We start from the raw sequence: 19,679 nt of genomic DNA, 5'->3' as shown, positions 1-19,679 counted from the left end.
GACGTGGTGTAAATGGATTTTAGCAAAGCGTTTGATAAGGTTCCCCATGGTAGGCTACTGCAGAAAATGCAGATGCATGGGATTGAGGGTGATTTACATAAGAACATAAGAAATAGGAGCAGGAGTAGGCCATCTAGCCCTTCGAGCATGCCCCGCCATTCAGTAAGATCATGGCTGATCTGTCGTGGCTCAGTTCCACCTTCCCGCCCTCTCCCCATAACCCTTAATCCCCTCTCTTATCAAAAACCCATCAACCCGCGTCTTAAAAATATTGAGCGAGGCAGCCTCCACCACTTCAACGGGCAGAGAATTCCAGAGATTCACCACCCTTTGAGTGAAGAAGTTCCTCCTCAACTCCGTTCTAAACCGCCCCCCCTTTATCTTGACGCTGTGCCCCCTAGTCCTACTGTCTTTTTTGAGCGGGAAGAGTCTCTCCACCTCTATCCTATCCATCCCATTCATCATCTTATACGTCTCAATGAGATCTCCCCTCATTCTTCTAAACTCCAACGAGTACAAGCCTAGTTTATCCAGCCTCTCCTCATAGCTCAACCCCCTCAACTCCGGCATCAGCCTAGTAAACCTCCTCTGCACTACCTCCAAGGCCAAAATATCTTTGCGCAGGTGCGGCGCCCAAAACTGCACACAGTACTCCAGCTGCGGCCTCACCAATGCCCTATACAGCTGCAGCAAGACCTCCCTACTTTTATATTCAATCCCCCTCGCTATGAAGGCCAGCATCCCATTCACCTTCCTGACCACCTGCTGCACCTGCAAGCTGGGTTTTTGCGACTCATGCACAAGGACCCCGAGGTCCCTCTGCACCGACGCCTGCTGCAGTTTTTCGCCACGTAAGTAATAGTCCTTCCTACCATTCTTCCTACCAAAGTGGACCACCTCACACTTGCCAACATTAAATTCCATTTGCCATTTCCTGGCCCATTCGCCCAGCCTATCTAGATCCTTCTGCAGACTCTCCACACCCTCCGCACAATTTGCCGTTCCCCCAATCTTGGTGTCATCAGCAAATTTTGACACCATACACTCGGTTCCCTCCTCCAGATCATCTATATAAATGGTAAAAAGCTGAGGCCCCAGCACCGACCCCGGGGCACTCCACTAGTCACCATCCGCCAATCCGAATAGCACCCGTTGACCCCCACTCTCTGCCTCCTATTTGACAACCAATCCTCTATCCACGCTAACACCCTACCCCCAACTCCATGTCCCTCGACCTTCTGCAATAACCTCTTGTGAGGTACTTTGTAAAACGCCTTCTGAAAATCCAGAAAGACCACATCCACCGGCTCTCCTCTATCCACCGCCCTAAACACATCCTCATAGAACTCCAGTAAATTTGTCAGACACGACTTCCCTTTAATGAAACCATGCTGCGTCCGCTCTATCAAGCAATTGCCTTCAAGATGCCTCGCAATTTCCTCCTTAATGACGGATTCTAACATTTTACCTACCACAGACGTTAAACAAACAGGCCTATAATTCCCCGCCTTTTGCCTGGCACCCTTCTTAAACAACGGCGTAACATTAGCCGTTTTCCAATCTTCCGGCACTTCCCCGGAATCCAGCGACGTCTGGAAAATAACCACCAAGGCATCTACTATCACCTCCGCCATTTCTTTCAGAACCCTCGGATGCATTCCATCCGGTCCTGGGGACTTGTCCACAATCAGCCCCTCCAGTCTGTCGAGCACCGACTCTCTAGTAACAGTAATGTCATTAAGACCCTCCAGTCCTACCACCTTTCCATCACTAACACCCGCCAAATTATTCACGTCCTCCTCCGTGAAGACAGCAACAAAAAAGTTATTCAATACCTTAGCCATATCCCCATCCCCTACCACTAGGTCCCCTTTCTCATCCTCTAAAGGACCAACGTTCACCCGAGCCAGCCTCTTCCTTTTTATATATTTATAAAAACTCTTGCTATCCTTTTTTATATTAAGCGCTAACCCAGCTTCATAGTTTCAGATTTAGCAGTTTGGATCAGGAATTGGCTAGCTGATAGAATACAGTAAAAAGTCTGACAACACCAGGTTTTAGTCCAACCGGTTTATTTGATAATACTCACAAGCTTTCGAGGGGGCTGCCTCTTCGTCAGGTGAATGGAGAGTTCCTGCCTCAGACAGAGCATATAAAGCACAGACAGTTTAGAGATTACTGATTAGAATGCGAATCTTTACACCTAACCTGCTGTTCAGGACCTGAAGTGGCTGACAATGTGAGTGGAAGGAGCACTGATCACAGGTTACAGAGAGGTGTATTGTCTCCAGACAGTACAGTAAGTAAGGTTTTGCAAACCCAGGCAAGTCATGGGGGTTACAGATAGTGCGACATGAACCCAAGATCCCTGTTGAGACCGTCCTCATGTGTGCGGAACTTGGCTATCAGTCTCTGTTCAGTGACTCTGCGCAGTCGTGTGTCGTGAAGGCCGCCTTGGAGAATGCTTACCCGAAGGTCAGAGGCTGAATGCCCGTGACCACTGAAGTGTTTGCCAACAGGAAGGGAACAGTCTTGCCTGGTGATTGTCGAGCGATGTTCATTCATCCGTTGTTGTAGCGTCTGCACGGTCTCCCCAATGTACCATGCTTCGGGACATCCTTTCTTGCAACGTATCAGGTAGACAATGTTGACCGAGTTGCAAGAGTATTTACCATGTACCTGGCGGATGGTATTCTCACGTGTGATGATGGTATCCATGTCGATGATCTGGCATGTCTTGCAGAGGTTGCTGTGGCAGGGTTGTGTGGAATTGTGGTCACTCCTGAAGGCTGGGTAGTTTGCTGCGAACAATGGTCTGTTTGAGGTTGTGGTTGTCTGAAGGCAAGAAGTGGGGGTGTGGATAGCCCTGGCGAGATGTTCGTCTTCATCAATGATATGTTGAAGACTCCGGAGAAGATGTCGTAGCTTCTCCGCTCCGGGCAAGTACTGGACGACAAAGGGTACTCTGTCCACTGTGTCCCGTGTTTGCCTTCTGAGGAGATCGGTGCGGTTTTTCGCTATTCTCCAAGGCGGCCTTCACGACACACGACAGCGCAGAGTCGCTGAACAGAGACTGATAGCCAAGTTCCACACACATGAGGACGGTCTCAACAGGGATCTTGGGTTCATGTCGCACTATCTGTAACCCCTGTGACTTGCCTGGGTTTGCAAAACCTCACTTACTGTACTGTCTGGAGACAATACACCTCTCTGTAACCTGTGATCAGTGCTCCTTCCACTCACATTGTCAGCCACTTCAGGTCTTGAACAGCAGGTTAGGTGTAAAGATTCGCATTCTAATCAGTAATCTCTAAACTGTCTGTGCTTTATATGCTCTGTCTGAGGCCAGAACTCTCCATTCACCTGACGAAGAGGCAGTCCCCTCGAAAGCTTGTGAGTATTTTCAAATAAACCGGTTGGACTAAAACCTGGTGTTGTCAGACTTTTTACTGTGTTTACGCCAGTCCAACGCCGGCATTCCCACATCATAGCTGATAGAAGACAGAGGGTGGTGGTTGATGGAAAACATTCAACCTGGAGTTGAGTTACAAGTGGTGTGCCTCAGGGATCTGTTTTGGGGCCACTGCTGTTTGTTATTTTTATAAATGACCTAGATGAGGGTGTAGAAGGATGGGTTAGTAAATTTGCTGATGACACCAAAGTCGGAGGAGTTGTAGACAGTGAGGATGGATGTTACAGTTTGCAGAGGGACATAGATAAGCTGCAGAGCTGGGCTGAGAGGTGGCAAATGGAGTTTAATACGGAAAAGTGTGAGGTGATTCACTTTGGTAAGAGTAACCGGAATACAGAATATAGGGCTAATGGAAGGACTCTTGGTAGTGTCGATGAGCAGAGAGATCTCGGTGTACGTGTGCATAGACCCCTGAAAGTTGGCACCCAGGTTGTTAAGAAGGCGTACGGTGTGTTAGCTTTTATTGGTAGAGGGATTGAATTTCGGAGCCGTGAGGTCATGTTGCAACTGTACAAAACTCTGGTGCGGCCACACTTGGAGTATTGCATACAGTTCTGGTCGCCGCATTATAAGAAAGATGTGGAGGCATTGGAAAGGGTGCAGAGGAGGTTTACCAGGATGTTGCCTGGTATGGTGGGAAGGTCTTATGGGGAAAGGCTGAGGGACTTGAGGTTATTTTCATTAGAGAGAAGAAGGTTAAGAGGTGACCTAATTGAGGCATACAAGATGATCAGAGGGTTAGATAGGGTGGACAGTGAAAGCCTTTTTCCTCGGATGGTGATGGCTAACACCAGGGGACATAGCTTTAAATTGAGGGGTGATAATTATAGGACAGATGTCAGAGGTAGGTTCTTTACTCAGAGTGTGGAATGCCCTGTCTGCAGCAGTTGTGGACTCGCCAACTTTAAGGGCGTTCAAATGGTCAGTGGATAGGCATATGGATAACATTTTAATAGTTTAGGTTAGAGGGTCATTAGATTGGTTCCACTGGTCGGCGCAACATCGAGGCCGAAGGGCCTGTACTGCACTGTAATGTAATGTTCTATGTTACCCTTATCCACCTCTTTGGTCACCTTCTCAAAGAACTAGTTGAGTTCTTCGATAATGTGACTGAACACATTGACGAAGGAAGTGCCGTGGACGTAGTGTACATGGACTTCAGCAAGGCGTTTGATAAGGTCCCCCATGCAAGACTTCTTGAGAAGGTGAGAGGGCATGGGATCCAAGGGCCTTTGGCCTTGTGGATCCAGAACTGGCTTGCCTGCAGAAGGCAGAGAGTGGTTGTGGATGGGGCTTTTTCTGAATGGAGGTCAGTCACCAGCGGAGTGCCTCAAGGATCTGTTCTGGGACCCTTGTTGTTTGTCATTTTCATAAATGACCTGGATGAGGAAGTGGAGGGATGGGTAAGTAAGTTCGCTGATGACACGAAGGTCGGTGGTGTTGTGGATGATCTGGAAGGATGGCAAAAGTTGCAGCAGGACATAGATAGGATGCAGGACTGGGCGGAGAAGTGGCAGATGGACTTCAACGCGGATAAATGTGTAGTCGTCCATTTTGGCAGAACCAACGGGATGAACGAGTACACTATTAAGGGCAGAAGTCTGAGTAGTGTTGAGGAGCAGAAGGATCTTGGGGTCCGGGTCCACAGGACTCTTAAATCGGCCTCGCAGGTGGAGGAAGTGGTCAAGAAGGCGTATGGTGTACTGGCCTTCATTAATCGAGGGATTGAGTTTAGGAGTCGGGAGGTAATGCTGGAACTTTATAAGACCCTTGTCAGGCCTCATTTGGAGTATTGTGCGCAGTTCTGGTCGCCTCACTATAGGAAAGATGTAGAAGGTATTGAAAGGGTGCAGAGGAGATTTACAAGGATGTTGCCTGGACTGGGAGGCATGCCTTATGAAGTTAGGTTGAGGGAGCTGGGACTCTTTTCCCTGGAGAGACGAAGGTTGAGAGGCGACCTGATAGAAGTTTACAAAATGTTGAGAGGAATAGATAGGGTGGACTCTCAGAGGCTATTTCCCCGGTTTGAAATGGTCGCTACGAGAGGACACAGATTTAAGGTGCGGGGAGGGAGGTTCAGAAGTGATGTTAGGGGTAAGTTTTTCACTCAGAGGGTGGTGAGTGAATGGAATCGGCTGCCGTCAGTGGTGGTGGAGGCGAACTCGCTGGGGTCTTTTAAAAGACTTCTGGATGAGTATATGGGGTTTAATGAGATTGAGGGTTATAGATAGGTCTGTAGGTTGGTAGGTGATGTGATCGGCGCAACTTGTGGGCCGAAGGGCCTGTTTGTGCTGTAGTGTTCTATGTTCTAACTCAATAAGGTTTGTGAGGCACGAACTACCCTTCACAAAACCGTGTTGACTATCCTTAATCAATTTATTTCTCTCTAGATGAGTATAAATCCTATCTTATAATTCTTTCCAAAACTTTGCCCACAACAGAACTAAGGGTCACCGGTCTATAATTCCCAGGATGGTCTCTACTCCCCTTCTTGAACAAGGGGACAACACTTATTATCCTCCAGTCTTCCGGCACTATACCTGTAGCCAATGACGACATAAAGATCAAAGCCAAAGGCTCCGCAATCTCCTCCCTAGCCTCCCAGAGAATCCTAGGATAAATCCCACCCGGCCCAGGGGACTTATCTATTTTCATACTCACAGAGTTGCTAGACCGGGACTGTGACAGGTGATGAGGGAATCAAGAGGGAAAAACAACTCATCCTCACCAACCTGCCTGGCACTCGGTAGCAATGACTGCAGCACAATCCTGGTGGAGACAAAGCTCCATATTCACCCTGTGGATACCCTGCATTATGCTGTGTGACACTACCACTGTGCTAAATGGGATAGAACTTTGAACAGATCTAACAACACAATACTGGGCATCCATGAGGCGCTGTGGATCATCATCAGCAGCAGCAGCATATTGTACTCAACCCCAATCTGTAACCTCATGGCCCAGTATATTCCCCATTCTCCCATTACTACCATGCCAGGGGATCAACCCCAGGTAGCACAGTGGTTAGCAGTCACAGTGCCAGGGATCCAGGTGTGGAGTATGCACGTTCTCTCTGCGTCTGCACGTGTTTCCTCTGGGTGCTTCTGTTTTCTCCCATAGTCCAAAGATGTACCGGTTAGATGAATTTGCCATGCTAAATGTGCAGTGTTACATGGATAGGGCAGTGGATGGCCTGGGTGGGATGGTCATCCAAAGAGGTCGTGCAGCTTGATGGGCCAGATGGCTTCCTTCTGCACTGTAGGGGTTCTATGATTCCATGTACAGTGAAGGAGGGCACGCCTAAAAACGAGGTGTCAACCTAGTGAAGCTACAACACAGGCTGCATGCCAAACCGCATAAACAGCAACTGATAGACAGAGCTAAGCAATTCCACAACAAACCAATCAGATCGAAGCTCTGCAGTCCTGCCACATCCAGCCGTGAATGGTGGTGGACAATTAAACAACACACTGAAGGAGCAGTCTCCAACAGTATGCCCATCCTCAATGGTGGAAGCGTAGCAGTATAAAAGATAAGGGAAAAAGATGAGGCATTTGCTACAAGCTTCAGCCAGAAGTGTCGAGTGAATGCTCCATCTCATCTCCGCCTCCTCTGGATGTCCCCAGCATGATGTGGAGATGCCGGTGTTGGACTGGGGTAAACACAGTTAGAAATCTGATAACACCAAGTTTAAGTCCAACCGATTTATTTGATAGTAAACTCGCAAGCTTTCGGGGTTTGCCCCTTCGTCAGGTGAATGGAGAGTTCGGGCCCCAGACAGAGATATAACAGCACAGACAGTTTACAGATTACCGATTAAAGCGGCCAACAATGCTCCTCCACTCACATTGTCGGCCACTTTAAGACTTGAATAGCAGGTCAGGTGTAAAGGCTCGCATTCTAATCAGTAATCTGTAAGTGGTCCCCAGCATCACAGATTCCATGCCCGCTGGGCACCGCAGGGGCTGGTGTGTGTTATAGACCCTTATAATCACATTTTGATTTAATGTTTTAAGTCTCCTTTGGACTTTGGTTTCTGTTTGGGCTGTTCCCCCCTTCCTTTTTGGGGGGCTGCCCCTCTTAATTTGTCCCCAAGTTAATTTGAGTTTGTTTTACTTGTTGGGTCGTTGAAAGAACTCCCCAGCATCGCAGATGTCAGTCTTCAGTTAATTCAATTGATTCCACGTGAAACAGCTGAAGGCCCTGGATACAGCAAAGGCTACAGACCCCAAGAATAATCCAGCAATAGTCCTGAAAACTTACAATACTGACTGCACCCAAGCCAAGCTGCACAACTACAACACCGGCATCTAGCTGGCAATTTAGAAAAATGGCCAAGTATGTCCTGTAGTGATAGGGCAGGGAAAGGGTCTGGGTAAGGTACTCTGTTAGAGAGTTTCAGTGCAGCCTTAATGGGCCAAATGGCTTTCTTCTGCACTGTGGGGATCCTATGATTCTAATGAGCTCGCGCACACCAGTAGGAGAGAGACTGCAGATGGAGTGAGATTCAGCCAGTGTGAGGGTGTCAGGAATTTGGAGCTGAGTGGAATTCAGTGCAGAGGGGGAACAATGCTCATCTTCGGGAGGAGTGGAGAGGTGCACCTGCAAAGGGGAATCGAGGGCAAGTGAGAGGGAGAAAGAAATCAAGCCGTCGTGGCACAGGCGGCAAGCAAGTGATTGACTGGTGACTGGTGAGTAGCTTTTCTTTCTTTGTTTTCTCTCAGAGCTCTGACGAAAGGTCATCAAGACTCAAAACATTGGCTCTATTCTCTCTCTACAGATGCTGTCAGACCTGCTGGGATTCTCCAGCATTTTTCTGTTTTTGTTTCAGATAAGAGCATCCACACTATTTAGTTTTTATCTTTGGCAATCTTTAACTTCTTTTGTTAACCACTGTTGATCATCTTTCCCATTGGATGTTTGTACCTTAAGAGGAACGTATATTGTTTTATTCATTCTCAAGATGTGGGTGTTGCTGGTGGGGCTAGCATTTATTAACATAGAAACATAGAAGACAGAAGCAGGAGGAGGCCATTCAGTCCTTCGAGCTTGCTCCGCCATTCATTACAATCATGACTGCTCATCCAACTCAATAGCCTATTCCTGCTTCCCCCCGCACCCGCCCCCCCCCCCCGGCAATCTTTGATCCCATTCGCCCTAAGTGCTATATCCAGCCACCTCTTGAATACATTCAGTGTTTTGGCATCAACTATTTCTTGTGGTAATGAATTTCACAGGCTCACCATGCTTTGGGTAAAGAAACGTCTCTCATCTCTGTTCTATATGGTCTACCATGTATCCTCAGGCTTTGACTCCTGGTTCTGGACTCCCCACCATCAAGAATATCCTCCCTGCATCTACCCTGTCTAGTTCTGTTAGAATTTCGTAAGTCTCTATGAGATACCTACCCCTACTCCCTCATTCATAAAGGTTTAAGCATTGAAACAACTTGTCCATGTTGCCCCTTTTGTTTTAAATGACTAAGCTAGTCCCAATTGCCCACATTAGGCCTATATCCCTCGAGGGCCATCTTACTCATGCAACTGTCTAAATGCTTTTTAAAGTAAAAATTATACCTGCCTCTACTACTGCCTCTGGCAGCTTGTTCCAGACACTCACTACCCTGTGTGAAAAAATTGCCACTCTGGATCCTTTTGTATCTCTCCACCTAAACCTATGCCCTCTAAGTTTTAGGCTCCCCTACCTTTGGGAAAAGTTATTGACTATCTAGCTGTTCTGCGCCCCTCATTATTTTACAGAACTTTATAAGATTGTCCCCGAGCCTCCGAAGGTCTAAAGGGAAAGAGTCCCAATCTATTCAGCCTGTCCTTATAACTCAATCCATCAAGTCCAGGGAGCATTCTAGTAAATCTTTTCTGCACTTTTTCTAGTTTAATAATATCCTTTCTATAACAGGGTGACCAGAACCGTACACAGTATTCCAAGTGTGGCCTTACCAATGTCTTGTACAACTTCTTGTACAATTCATCTGAACTCCAGTGAAAACAATCCTAACCTAGTCAATCTCTCCTCATACATCAGTCCCGCCATCCCTGGAATCAGCCTGGTAAACCTTTGCTGTCCTCCCTCGAGAGAAAGAACATCCTTCCTCAGGAAAGGAGACCAAAACTGCACACAATACTCTCGGTGTGGCCTCGCTAAGGCTCTGAATAATTGCAACAACACATCCTTGCTCCTGTACTCAAAACCTCTTGCAATGAAGGCTAACATACCATTTGCCTTCTGTACCGTCCGCTGCACCTGCACGCTTACCTTCAGTGACTGGTGCATAAGGACACCCAGGTCATAAGAAATAGGAGCAGGAGTAGGCCATCTAGCCCTTCAAGCCTGCCCCGCCATTCAATAAGATCATGGCCGATCTGAAGTGGATCAGTTCCCCTTTCCTGCTTTCTCCCCATAACCCTTAATTCTCTTGTCTACCAAAAACCTATCTACCCGTGACTTAAATATATTCAGCGAGGCAGCCTCCACCACTTCAACAGGCAGAGAATTCCAGAGATTCACCACCCTTTGAGTGAAGAAGTTCCTCCTCAACTCATATCTAAACTGCACCCCCCCGCCCCTATCTTGAGGCTGTGCCCTCTAGTCCTGCTATCCTTTCTAAGCAGGAAGAATCTCCCTACCTCTACCCTATCCATCCCTTTCATTATCTTATACGTCTCTATAAGATCCCCCCTCATCCTTCTAAACTCCAACGAGTACAGACCCAGTCTATTTAGTCTCTCTTCATAGGCCAACCCCCTCATCTCCGGTATCAGCCTAGTGAACCTCCTCTGCACTCCGTCCAAGGCCAAAATATCCTTGCGCAAGTGCGGCGGCCAAAACTGCACACAGTACTCCAGCTGCGGCCACACCAGTGCCCTGTACAGTCGCAGCAAGACCTCCCTGCTTTTATATTCTATCCCCCTCGCTATAAAGGCCAGCATCCCATTCGCCTTCTTGATCACCTGCCGCATCTGCAGACTGGGTTTTTGCGACTCATGCACAAGGACCCTCAGGTCCCTCTGCACCGTAGAATGCTGTAGCTTTTTGCCCTTTAAATAGTAATCCCTCCTACTATTATTCCTGCCAAAGTGGATAACCTCACACTTATAAGAACATAAGAACATAAGAAATAGGAGCAGGAGTAGGCCATCTAGCCCTTCGAGCCTGCCCTGCCATTCAATAAGATCATGGCTGATCTGTCGTGGCTCAGTTCCACTTTCCCGCCCTCTCCCCATAACCCTTAATCCCCTCTCTTATCAAGAACCCATCAACCCGCTTCTTAAAAATATTTAGCGAGGCAGCCTCCACCACTTCAACGGGCAGAGAATTCCAGAGATTCACCACCCTTTGAGTGAAGAAGTTCCTCCTCAACTCCGTTCTAAACCGCCTCCCCTTTATCTTGAGGCTAGTCCTACTGTCTTTTTTGAGCGGGAAGAGTCTCTCCACCTCTATCCTATCCATCCCAGTCATCATCTTATACGTCTCAATGAGATCTCCCCTCATTCTTCTAAACTCTAACGAGTACAAGCCTAGTTTATTCAGCCTCTCCTCATAGCTCAATCCCCTCAACTCCGGTATCAGCCTAGTAAACCTCCTCTGCACTCCCTCCAGGGCCAAAATATCCTTGCGCAGGTGCGGCACCCAAAACTGCACACAGTACTCCAGCTGCGGCCTCACCAATGCCCTATACAGCTGCAGCAAGACCTCCCTACTTTTATATTCAATCCCCCTCGCTATGAAGGCCAGCATCCCATTCGCCTTCCTGACCACCTGCTGCACCTGCAAGCTGGGTTTTTGCGACTCATGCACAAGGACCCCGAGGTCCCTCTGCACCGTCGCCTGCTGCAGTTTTTCGCCACGTAAGTAATAGTCCTTCCTACCATTCTTCCTACCAAAGTGGACCACCTCACACTTGCCAACATTAAATTCCATTTGCCATTTCCTGGCCCATTCGCCCAGCCTATCTAGATCCTTCTGCAGACTCTCCACACCCTCCGCACAATTTGCCTTTCCACCAATCTTGGTCTCATCAGCAAATTTCGACACCCTGCACTCGGTTCCCTCCTCCAGATCATCTATATAAATGGTAAATAGCTGAGGCCCCAGCACCGACCCCTGGGGCACCCCACTAGTCACCAACCGCCAATCCGAATAGCACCCATTGACCCCCACTCTCTGCCTCCTATTTGACAACCAATCCTCTATCCACGCTAACACCCTACCCCCAACTCCATGTCCCCTGACCTTCTGCAATAACTTGCTAACATTGTACTCCATCTGCCAGGTCCTCGCCCACTCGCTCAGCCTATCCAGATCCCTCTGCAGACTTTTCACACCCTCCACGCAATTTGCTTTTCCACTCATCTTCGTGTCATCAGCAAATTCGTTACCCTACACTCAGCCCCCTCCTCCAGATCATCTATATAAATGGTAAATAGCTGAGGCCCCAGCACCGATCCCTGCGGCACTCCACTAGTCACCAACCACCAATCAGAATAGCACCCATTGATACCAACTCTCTGCCCCCTATTAGAGGGCCAATCCTCTATCCACGCTAACACCTTACCCCCAACTCCATGCACCCTAACCTTCTGAAGCAACCTTTTGTGAGGCACCTTATCAAACGCCTTTTGGAAATCGAGAAACACCACATCCATCGGTTCCCCTCTGTCTACCGCACTAGTCACATCCTCATAGAAATCCAATAAATTAATCAAACACGACTTCCCCTTAACGAACCCGTGCTGCGTCTGCTCTATCAAACCATTCCTTTCTAGGTGTCTCGCTATTTCTTCTTTGATGACGGATTCAAGCAAGGTCCCTCTACACACTCCCCTCTCCCAATTTACAGCCATTCAGGTAGTAATCTGCCGCCTTGTTTTTGTTTCTAAAGTGAATAACCTCACACTTATCCAAATTATACTGCATCAGCCATTGATTTGCCCACTCACCTAGCTCAGGATATCCAGTTCATCCTGAAGGATCTCTACACCCTCGTCACAGTTCCGCCTCCTACGCAACTCAGTATCATCTGCAAACTTTGAGCTGTTACGTTTTGTTCCCTCATCCAAATCATTAATATATATTGTGAATAGCTGGGGTCCCAGCACCGATCCCTGTTGCACCCCCATATCCCATGTTATGGTAAAAAGAAAATAGGCCTAAGTCAGGTATATAGAGTTAGACCACAGATTAGCCATGATCTCACTGGTTCAAGGGCTGAATGGCCTAACCCTGTTCCTATGTTGCTTCCTTACGATCTAAGCTCCCTCTGAGATTCACAACACCCTGCCAACTTAGTTTAAAGCTTCCCCTCCTCAGCTGCAGCAAATCTCCCGGTGAGATTACTCGTCCCTGTCAGGCCAAGATGAAATCGTCTATCTTGTACAGGTTCTACCTGCCCCAGAACCAGTCTCAGTGCCTCAGAAGTCTCATATCTCCCTCCAACACCAGTTCTCTAGCCATGTGTTCAACTGCTCAATCTTCATATTCCTAAGGTTGGTTAGGGCAAGATTAGGGCCAGTTACAGACAGCAGAGGGAAGTTGTGTGGGGAACCGGAAGAGATTGGAGAGGCACTGAACCAATATTTCTCTTCGGTGTTCACGCAGGAGGACATAAACGTAACTGAGGAGAACACTGGGTTACAGGGGTGTAAATTAGACAGTATTGCAGTTGATAGGGGGGATGTGCTGGATATTCTTGAGGGTTTGAAAATAGATAAGTCCCCTGGGCCGGACGGGATTTACCCTAGGATTCTCTGGGAGGCAAGAGAGGCGATTGCAGAGCCTCTGGCTCTGATCTTCAGGTCGTCACTGGTCTCAGTTATAGTGCCAGAAGATTGGAGGATAGCGAATGTTGTCCCATTGTTTAAGAAGGGGAACAGAGACTTCCCTGGGAATTATAGACCGGTGAGTCTTACTTCTGTTGTGGGCAAGGTTTTAGAAAAAATTATTACGGATAGGATTTATAGTTATTTGGAGAGTAATGAATTGATTGGAGATAGTCAGCATGGTTTTGTAGCGGGTAGGTCGTGCCTTACTAACCTTATTGAGTTTTTTGAGAAAGTGACCAAAGAGGTGGATGGGGGTAAGGCAGTTGACGTGGTATATATGGATTTTAGTAAGGCATTTGATAAGGTTCACCATGGAAGGCTTCTGCAGAAAATGCAGATGTATGGGATTGGGGGTAATCTAGGTAATTGGATCAGGAATTGGCTAGCAGATAGGAGAGAGGGTGGTGGTTGATGGTAAGTATTCGTCATGGAGTTCAGTTACGAGTGGTGTGCCTCAGGGATCTGTTTTGGGGCCACTGCTGTTTGTAATTTTTATTAATGATCTGGATGAGGGTATAGTTAGGTGGATTAGTAAATTTGCTGATGACACCAAAGTTGGAGGTGTGGTAGATAGTGAGGAAGGGTGTCATAGTTTGCAGGGAGACTTGGACAGGTTGCAGAGCTGGGCCGAGAGGTGGCGGATGGAGTTTAATGCGGAGAAGTGTGAGGTAATTCACTTTGGTAGGAATAACAGATGTGTCGAGTATAGGGCTAATGGGAGGACTCTGAATAGTGTGGATGAACAGAGGGATCTAGGTGTATGTGTACATAGATCCCTGAAAGTTGGGAATCAAGTAGATAAGGTTGTTAAGAAGGCATACGGTGTCTTGGCGTTTATTGGTAGGGGGATTGAATTTAGGAGTCGCAGCGTCATGTTGCAACTGTACACAACTCTGCTGCGGCCGCACTTGGAGTATTATGTGCAGTTCTGGTCCCCACATTATAGGAAGGATGTGGAGGCTTTGGAGAGGGTGCAGAGGAGGTTTACCAGGATGTTGCCTGGTATGGAGGGGAGGTCCTATGAGGAGAGACTGAGGGATTTGGGGTTGTTTTCGTTAGAAAGAAGGCGGCTAAGAGGGGATCTTATTGAAACATATAAGATTAGAGGTTTAGATAGGGTGGACAGTGATAGCCTTTTTCCTCGGATGGAGAAAGCTAGCACGAGGGGGCTTGGCTTTAAATTAAGGGGGGGTAGTTATAGGACGGATGTCAGGGATCGGTTCTTTACCCAGAGGGTGGTGAGGGATTGGAATGCCCTGCCTGCTGCAGTTGTAAATGCGCCTAGTTTGGGGGCGTTTAAGAGATCCGTGGATAGGTTTATGGATGGAAAGGGATTGGTTTAGGTTAGAGGGTCATTGTTTTTTAACTGGTCGGCGCAACATCGTGGGCCGAAGGGCCTGTTCTGCGCTGTAATGTTCTATGTTCTATGTACACTCACTAGCACGAAGCACTAGGAACAACCATGAGATTACTGCCTCTGCTCTTTATCACCTTTCTAGTTCCTAAAAATTTGCTTTCAGGACACCATTCCCCTTCCTACTTCTGCCACTGGTACCATCGTCCACGTCCTCTGGCTGTTCACCCTGCCCCAGAAGAGTGCCCTGCAGCCACTGTGTAACATCCTTGACCCTGGCACAAAGAAGCAACATACCAAACTGGAATCTTGTCCACAATCACAGAAATGCTTCTCTGTTCCCATAATTATAATCCCATTATCACTGTTGCTCTTCCACTCTTCTTCTTCCCCTCTTGTGTGGCTAAGCCACATCCGTGATGCCATTAACTTGGCTCTCACTGCACTATTCTGAAGAACCAACTGGAAGACTGATTCACAAACTTGATTGTTGCAGGGGACTCCTGATCAATCTGCCTGATTCTCAGATTGTCTGGTGGTCATTCATTCCGTGTGTGCTTCTTAGTATAGGACCTTTACATTTCTTTATCAATGGATATCATATCAAAAGAGTATTTAAGATGATGAACAAGGTTAACCTTTAATTATTACCTTAGTGTTGCCTTTAAATTCCTCCTGATCAAAGTCAAAATGACGACACAGTGCACCAACAGTAAAAAGGGAGCGAAGAAGGGCAGGTTTATTGCCAACTAGTGCAGTGTTGCCGGAATCCTCTTGGTGCTGTGCCTTTAGTTTTGTTAGAGCACCTATCACACGAGGAAAAAGATAATTTTATTAAATTTAATGGCAATGACTTTTCTTACAGTTTTCTGTTTTGAAGATCAACACTTGTACACAATACAATGTGGGTCATCAGCCAGAGTACATTAGTATCAAGCACTATCCCAACACTGGACGCGTAGATACCAAATCCTTGGTAGACACACAGTTTCTGAGTTACTGTTTTGCACCAGACTGGTTTTCTCCACCAGACTTTTTAATGAGCAGTGGTCACTGGTGAGGAGAGCGTTTAATAGCCATCCCAACTACTGTTGAGAAAGTGACAACAATCACTGATTGTCATAAAGACCTATGTGGTTTACTAATGATCCAAAAGTCACTCCAGACCCACAGTAATGTAGTTAATTGTTTGCTGAAATGGCCCAGCAAGCAAATTCAAAGGCAATTGGGGAAGGGCAACAAATGCTGGCCTTGCCAGCAATGCCCACATCCTCTGAAAGAAGGAAAAAAGATACTCTCACTTTCTGTTCCAGTTCCACAGACAGCAGCTTGCACAACCTACAACACCTCTAGCCACCACAAAGATGATAGATTTATCATGTTATTTTGCTATTCTTCCAGGTCTGATGCAACCAGTGGGCAACCTGATATTCCACTAACCGAGAAAGCAGGGTCCTGAATCTCAGTAAAGGGAACTATGATATAATGAGGCGTGAATTGGCCATGATGGACTGGGAAACATTACTGAAAGAAAAGACAGTGGACAGGCTATGGCAGGCATTGAAAGAACAAATAGGTGAACTCCAGAAGTTGTTTATTCCTGTTTAGCGCAAGAGTGGTAAAGGAACTGTGGTCAAACAATGGCTTACAAGGGAAATAAAAGATCGTATCAGATTCAAGGAAGAAGCATACAATTTTGCAAGAAAAAGCAATAGGCCTGAGGATTGGGAGCACTTTAAAATTCAAAGGAGGACCAAGGGATCAATGAAGAACAGAAAAATGGAGTATGAAAGTAAGCTAGCAGGAAACATAGAAACTGACTGCAAAAGTTTCAATAGGTGCGTGAAGAGAAAAAGATTGAGAAAAACAAATGTAGGTCCCTTACATTCAGAAATGAGAGAATTCATGAAGGGGAATTAAGAAATGGCTGAGGAATTGATTTCCAAGATGGTGCTGGAGCGTGGTGACTTCTTGCGAGCTGTGCCCAGCATATCTTCTAATTCTTTCACTCCCTTTATATTCTGCCCTCTTTCATTTCTCTCTCTATGAACAGTATGCTTTCTCTGTAAAGCATACAAGAAATAATACTGTTCATTGTATACTAATACATATAACAATAATAAATCAAATATAAATTAAATTTATACTTTGCTTCAGTCTTCACAAAGGAAGGCATGAATAATATTTCGAAGTGTTGAGAGAAACAAGTTTTAGTGGGGAGCTGAAGGAAATCAGAATGTAGAGAAATGGTTTTGATGAAATTGATGAGATTGAAGGCAGATGAATCTCCAGATTCTGAAAATCTTCATCCCAGAGTACTTAAGGAAGTGGCCCTGGAAATAGTAGATCCATTGGTGGTTATTTTCCAAAATCCTTTGGATTCCGGACTGGCTCCTACAGATTGGAAGGCAGCTAATATATATCTGCTATTCAAAAAGGGAGGTAGAGAAAACAGGGAACTATAGACAGGTGAACCTTATGTTGGGAAGTTGCACGTGTTTCCTGCACTGCAAAGGAGAGCCAGTGGACGTGATTTATTTGGATTTCCAGTCTTCTGGGACCTTACCTGACTCCAGGGATTCCTGAAAGATCACCATCAATGCCTCCACAATCTCCTCAGCTTCAGAACACTGGGGTTCTGAACCAGACCAAGTCCATTTGGTCCGGTTGATTTATCCACCTTCAGATCTTTCAGCTTCCCTAGTACCTTCTCTTTAGGTAGTATTGAGGAAGTGGGGAGGCTGCAGAAGGACTTGGAAAGGCTAGGAGAGTGGGCAAAGAAATGGCAGATGGAATACAATGTGGGAAGGTGTGAGGTTATGCACTTCGGTAGGAAGATTAGAGGCGTGAACTATTTTCTAAATGGGGAAGACTTCAGAAATCTGAAACACAACGGGACTTGGGAGTCCTGGTTCAGGATTCTCTTACAGTTAACATGCAGGCTCAGTTGGCAGTTAAAGAAGAAAAATTCAATGTTAGCGTTCATTTCTAGAGGGCTAGAGTACAAGAGCATGAATGTACTTTTAAGACTGTATAAGTCTCTGGTCAAATACCATTTAGAGTATTGTGAACAGTTTTGGGCTTCATGTGTAGGGAACAATGTGCTGGCCTTGGAGGGGGTCCAAGTTCACAAGAATGATTCCAGGAACGAAGGACTTGTCGTATAGGAAAAGTTGGGGAGTCTGGGTCCGTATTTAGAGATAAGAAGAATAGGAGGCGGAGGTGTATTTAACTGAAACTTACAGAATATTGACAGGCCTAGATAGAGTGGGTGTGGAGAGGACGTTTCCACTAGTAGGAGAGACTGGAACCAGAGGGCACAACCTCAATGAAGGGACACTCCTTTAAAACTGAGATGAGGAGGAATTTCTTCAGTCAGAGAGCTGTGAGTCTGTGGAATTCATTGCCACAGAGGGCTATGGAGGCCAGGTCATTGAATGTCTCAGAGCTAGATAGGTTGTTGATCAATAATTGGGCGGCACGGTAGCACAGTGGTTAGCACTGCTGCTTCACAGCTCCAGGGTCCTGGGTTTGATTCCCAGCTCGGGTCACTGTCTGTGTGGAGCTTGCACATTCTCCCCGTGTCTGCGTGGGTTTCCTCTGGGTGCTCCAGTTTCCTCCCACAGTCCAAAGATGTGCGGGTTAGGTTGATGGCCATGCCAGAATTGCCCCTTAGTTATACTGGATGTGTAGGTTAGAGGGATTAGCGGGTAAATGTGTTGGGATATGGGGGTAGGGCCTGGGTGGGATTGTGGTTGGTGCAGACTCGACGGGCCAAAGGGCCTGCTTCTGCACTGCAGGGTTCTATGAGGGAATCAAGGGTTACAGGGAGAAGGGGAATGAGAATCAAATCAGCCATGATTGAATGGCAGATCAGACTCAAAGGGCCAAAAGGCCTAATTCTGCTCCTATATCTTATGGTCTTATGTGATGTTGGTCATAGCTCGGGTGCAGAGATAGATCAACTTAATGCGAGGTATTCAAAAGTCTGACAGCATCAGGGAAGAAGCTGTTCTTGGGTCAGTTGATACATGACCTCAGACTTTTGTATCTTTTCCCGATGGAAGGAGGTGGAAGAGGGTATGTCCGGGATGCGAGAGGTCCTTGATTATGCTGGCTGCTTTGCCAAGACAGCAGGTAGACAGTGCCAATGGATGGGAGGCTAGTTTGAGTAATGGACTGGGCTTCATTCACAATCCTCTGTAGTTTCTAGCGGTCTTGGACAGAATAGGAGCTGTGATACAACCGGAAAGAATGCTTTCTCTGATACATCTGTAAAAGTTGGTGGGAGTTGTAGCAGACATGCTAAATTTCCTTCGTCTCCTGAGAAAGAAGAGCCTAAGATCTTCAAAGAAGTGGCTAACGAGATAATTGACACTTGGTTTTTATTTTAAAAAATTCCCTGCATTATGGCAACATTACATCAGAGGACAGCAAATGCGATTCCCCTGTTCAAAAAGGGAGTCACACAGCACAGAAAGAGTTCTTTTGATTCATCCCATCTGCACCAGCCAACAAGTATTTATGTAGTCTAATCTCATTTTCCAGCACTTGGTCTGTAGCCCTATATGTTATGGTGCTTCAAGTGCTCACGTAAATGCTTCTTAAATGTTCTGAGGATTCCCACCTCTACCACTGGGTGAAAGAGTTCGCCATCAACTCTCAAGCCACTTACTCTTAGCAGTGTAGGGGATCAGAAGGACCTTGGGGTTTGGGTCCATAGGACTCTTAAATCGGCCTCGCAGGTAGAGGATGTGGTCAAGAAGGCGTATGATGTACTGGCCTTCATCAATCGAGGGATTGAGTTTAGGAGTCAGCAGATAATGCTGCAGCTTTATAACACCCTAGTCAGATCCCACTTGGAGTACTGTGTGCAGTTCTGGTCGCCTCATTTCAAGAAAGATGTGGAAGCTATTGAAAGGGTGCAGAGGAGATTTACAAGGATGTTGCCTGGATTGGGGAGCATGCCTTAAGAGGATAGGTTGAGGGAGCTCGGTCTTTTCTCCCCGGAGAG

General features: G+C 46.8%; 1 protein-coding gene across 5 annotated transcripts in view; it reads right to left on the bottom strand.

Moving 5' to 3' along the window:
* The window catches only part of nipblb (NIPBL cohesin loading factor b), a 600,450-nt gene that overhangs the window by 75,915 nt on the left and 504,856 nt on the right, over positions 1-19,679 (bottom strand). For all 5 annotated transcript variants that reach the window (XM_080189563.1, XM_080189568.1, XM_080189564.1 and 2 more), the window contains one exon: positions 15,317-15,471. In XM_080189563.1, the coding sequence (XP_080045689.1) occupies positions 15,317-15,471 (155 nt within the window). The remainder of the gene's footprint in view (positions 1-15,316; positions 15,472-19,679) is intronic.

The sequence above is a fragment of the Carcharhinus amblyrhynchos genome, chromosome 5, assembly GCF_965287045.1.
Source record: "Carcharhinus amblyrhynchos chromosome 5, sCarAmb.v2.hapA, whole genome shotgun sequence".
Lineage (NCBI taxonomy): Eukaryota > Metazoa > Chordata > Chondrichthyes > Carcharhiniformes > Carcharhinidae > Carcharhinus > Carcharhinus amblyrhynchos.
This window is presented reverse-complemented; position numbering and strand designations above follow the sequence as displayed.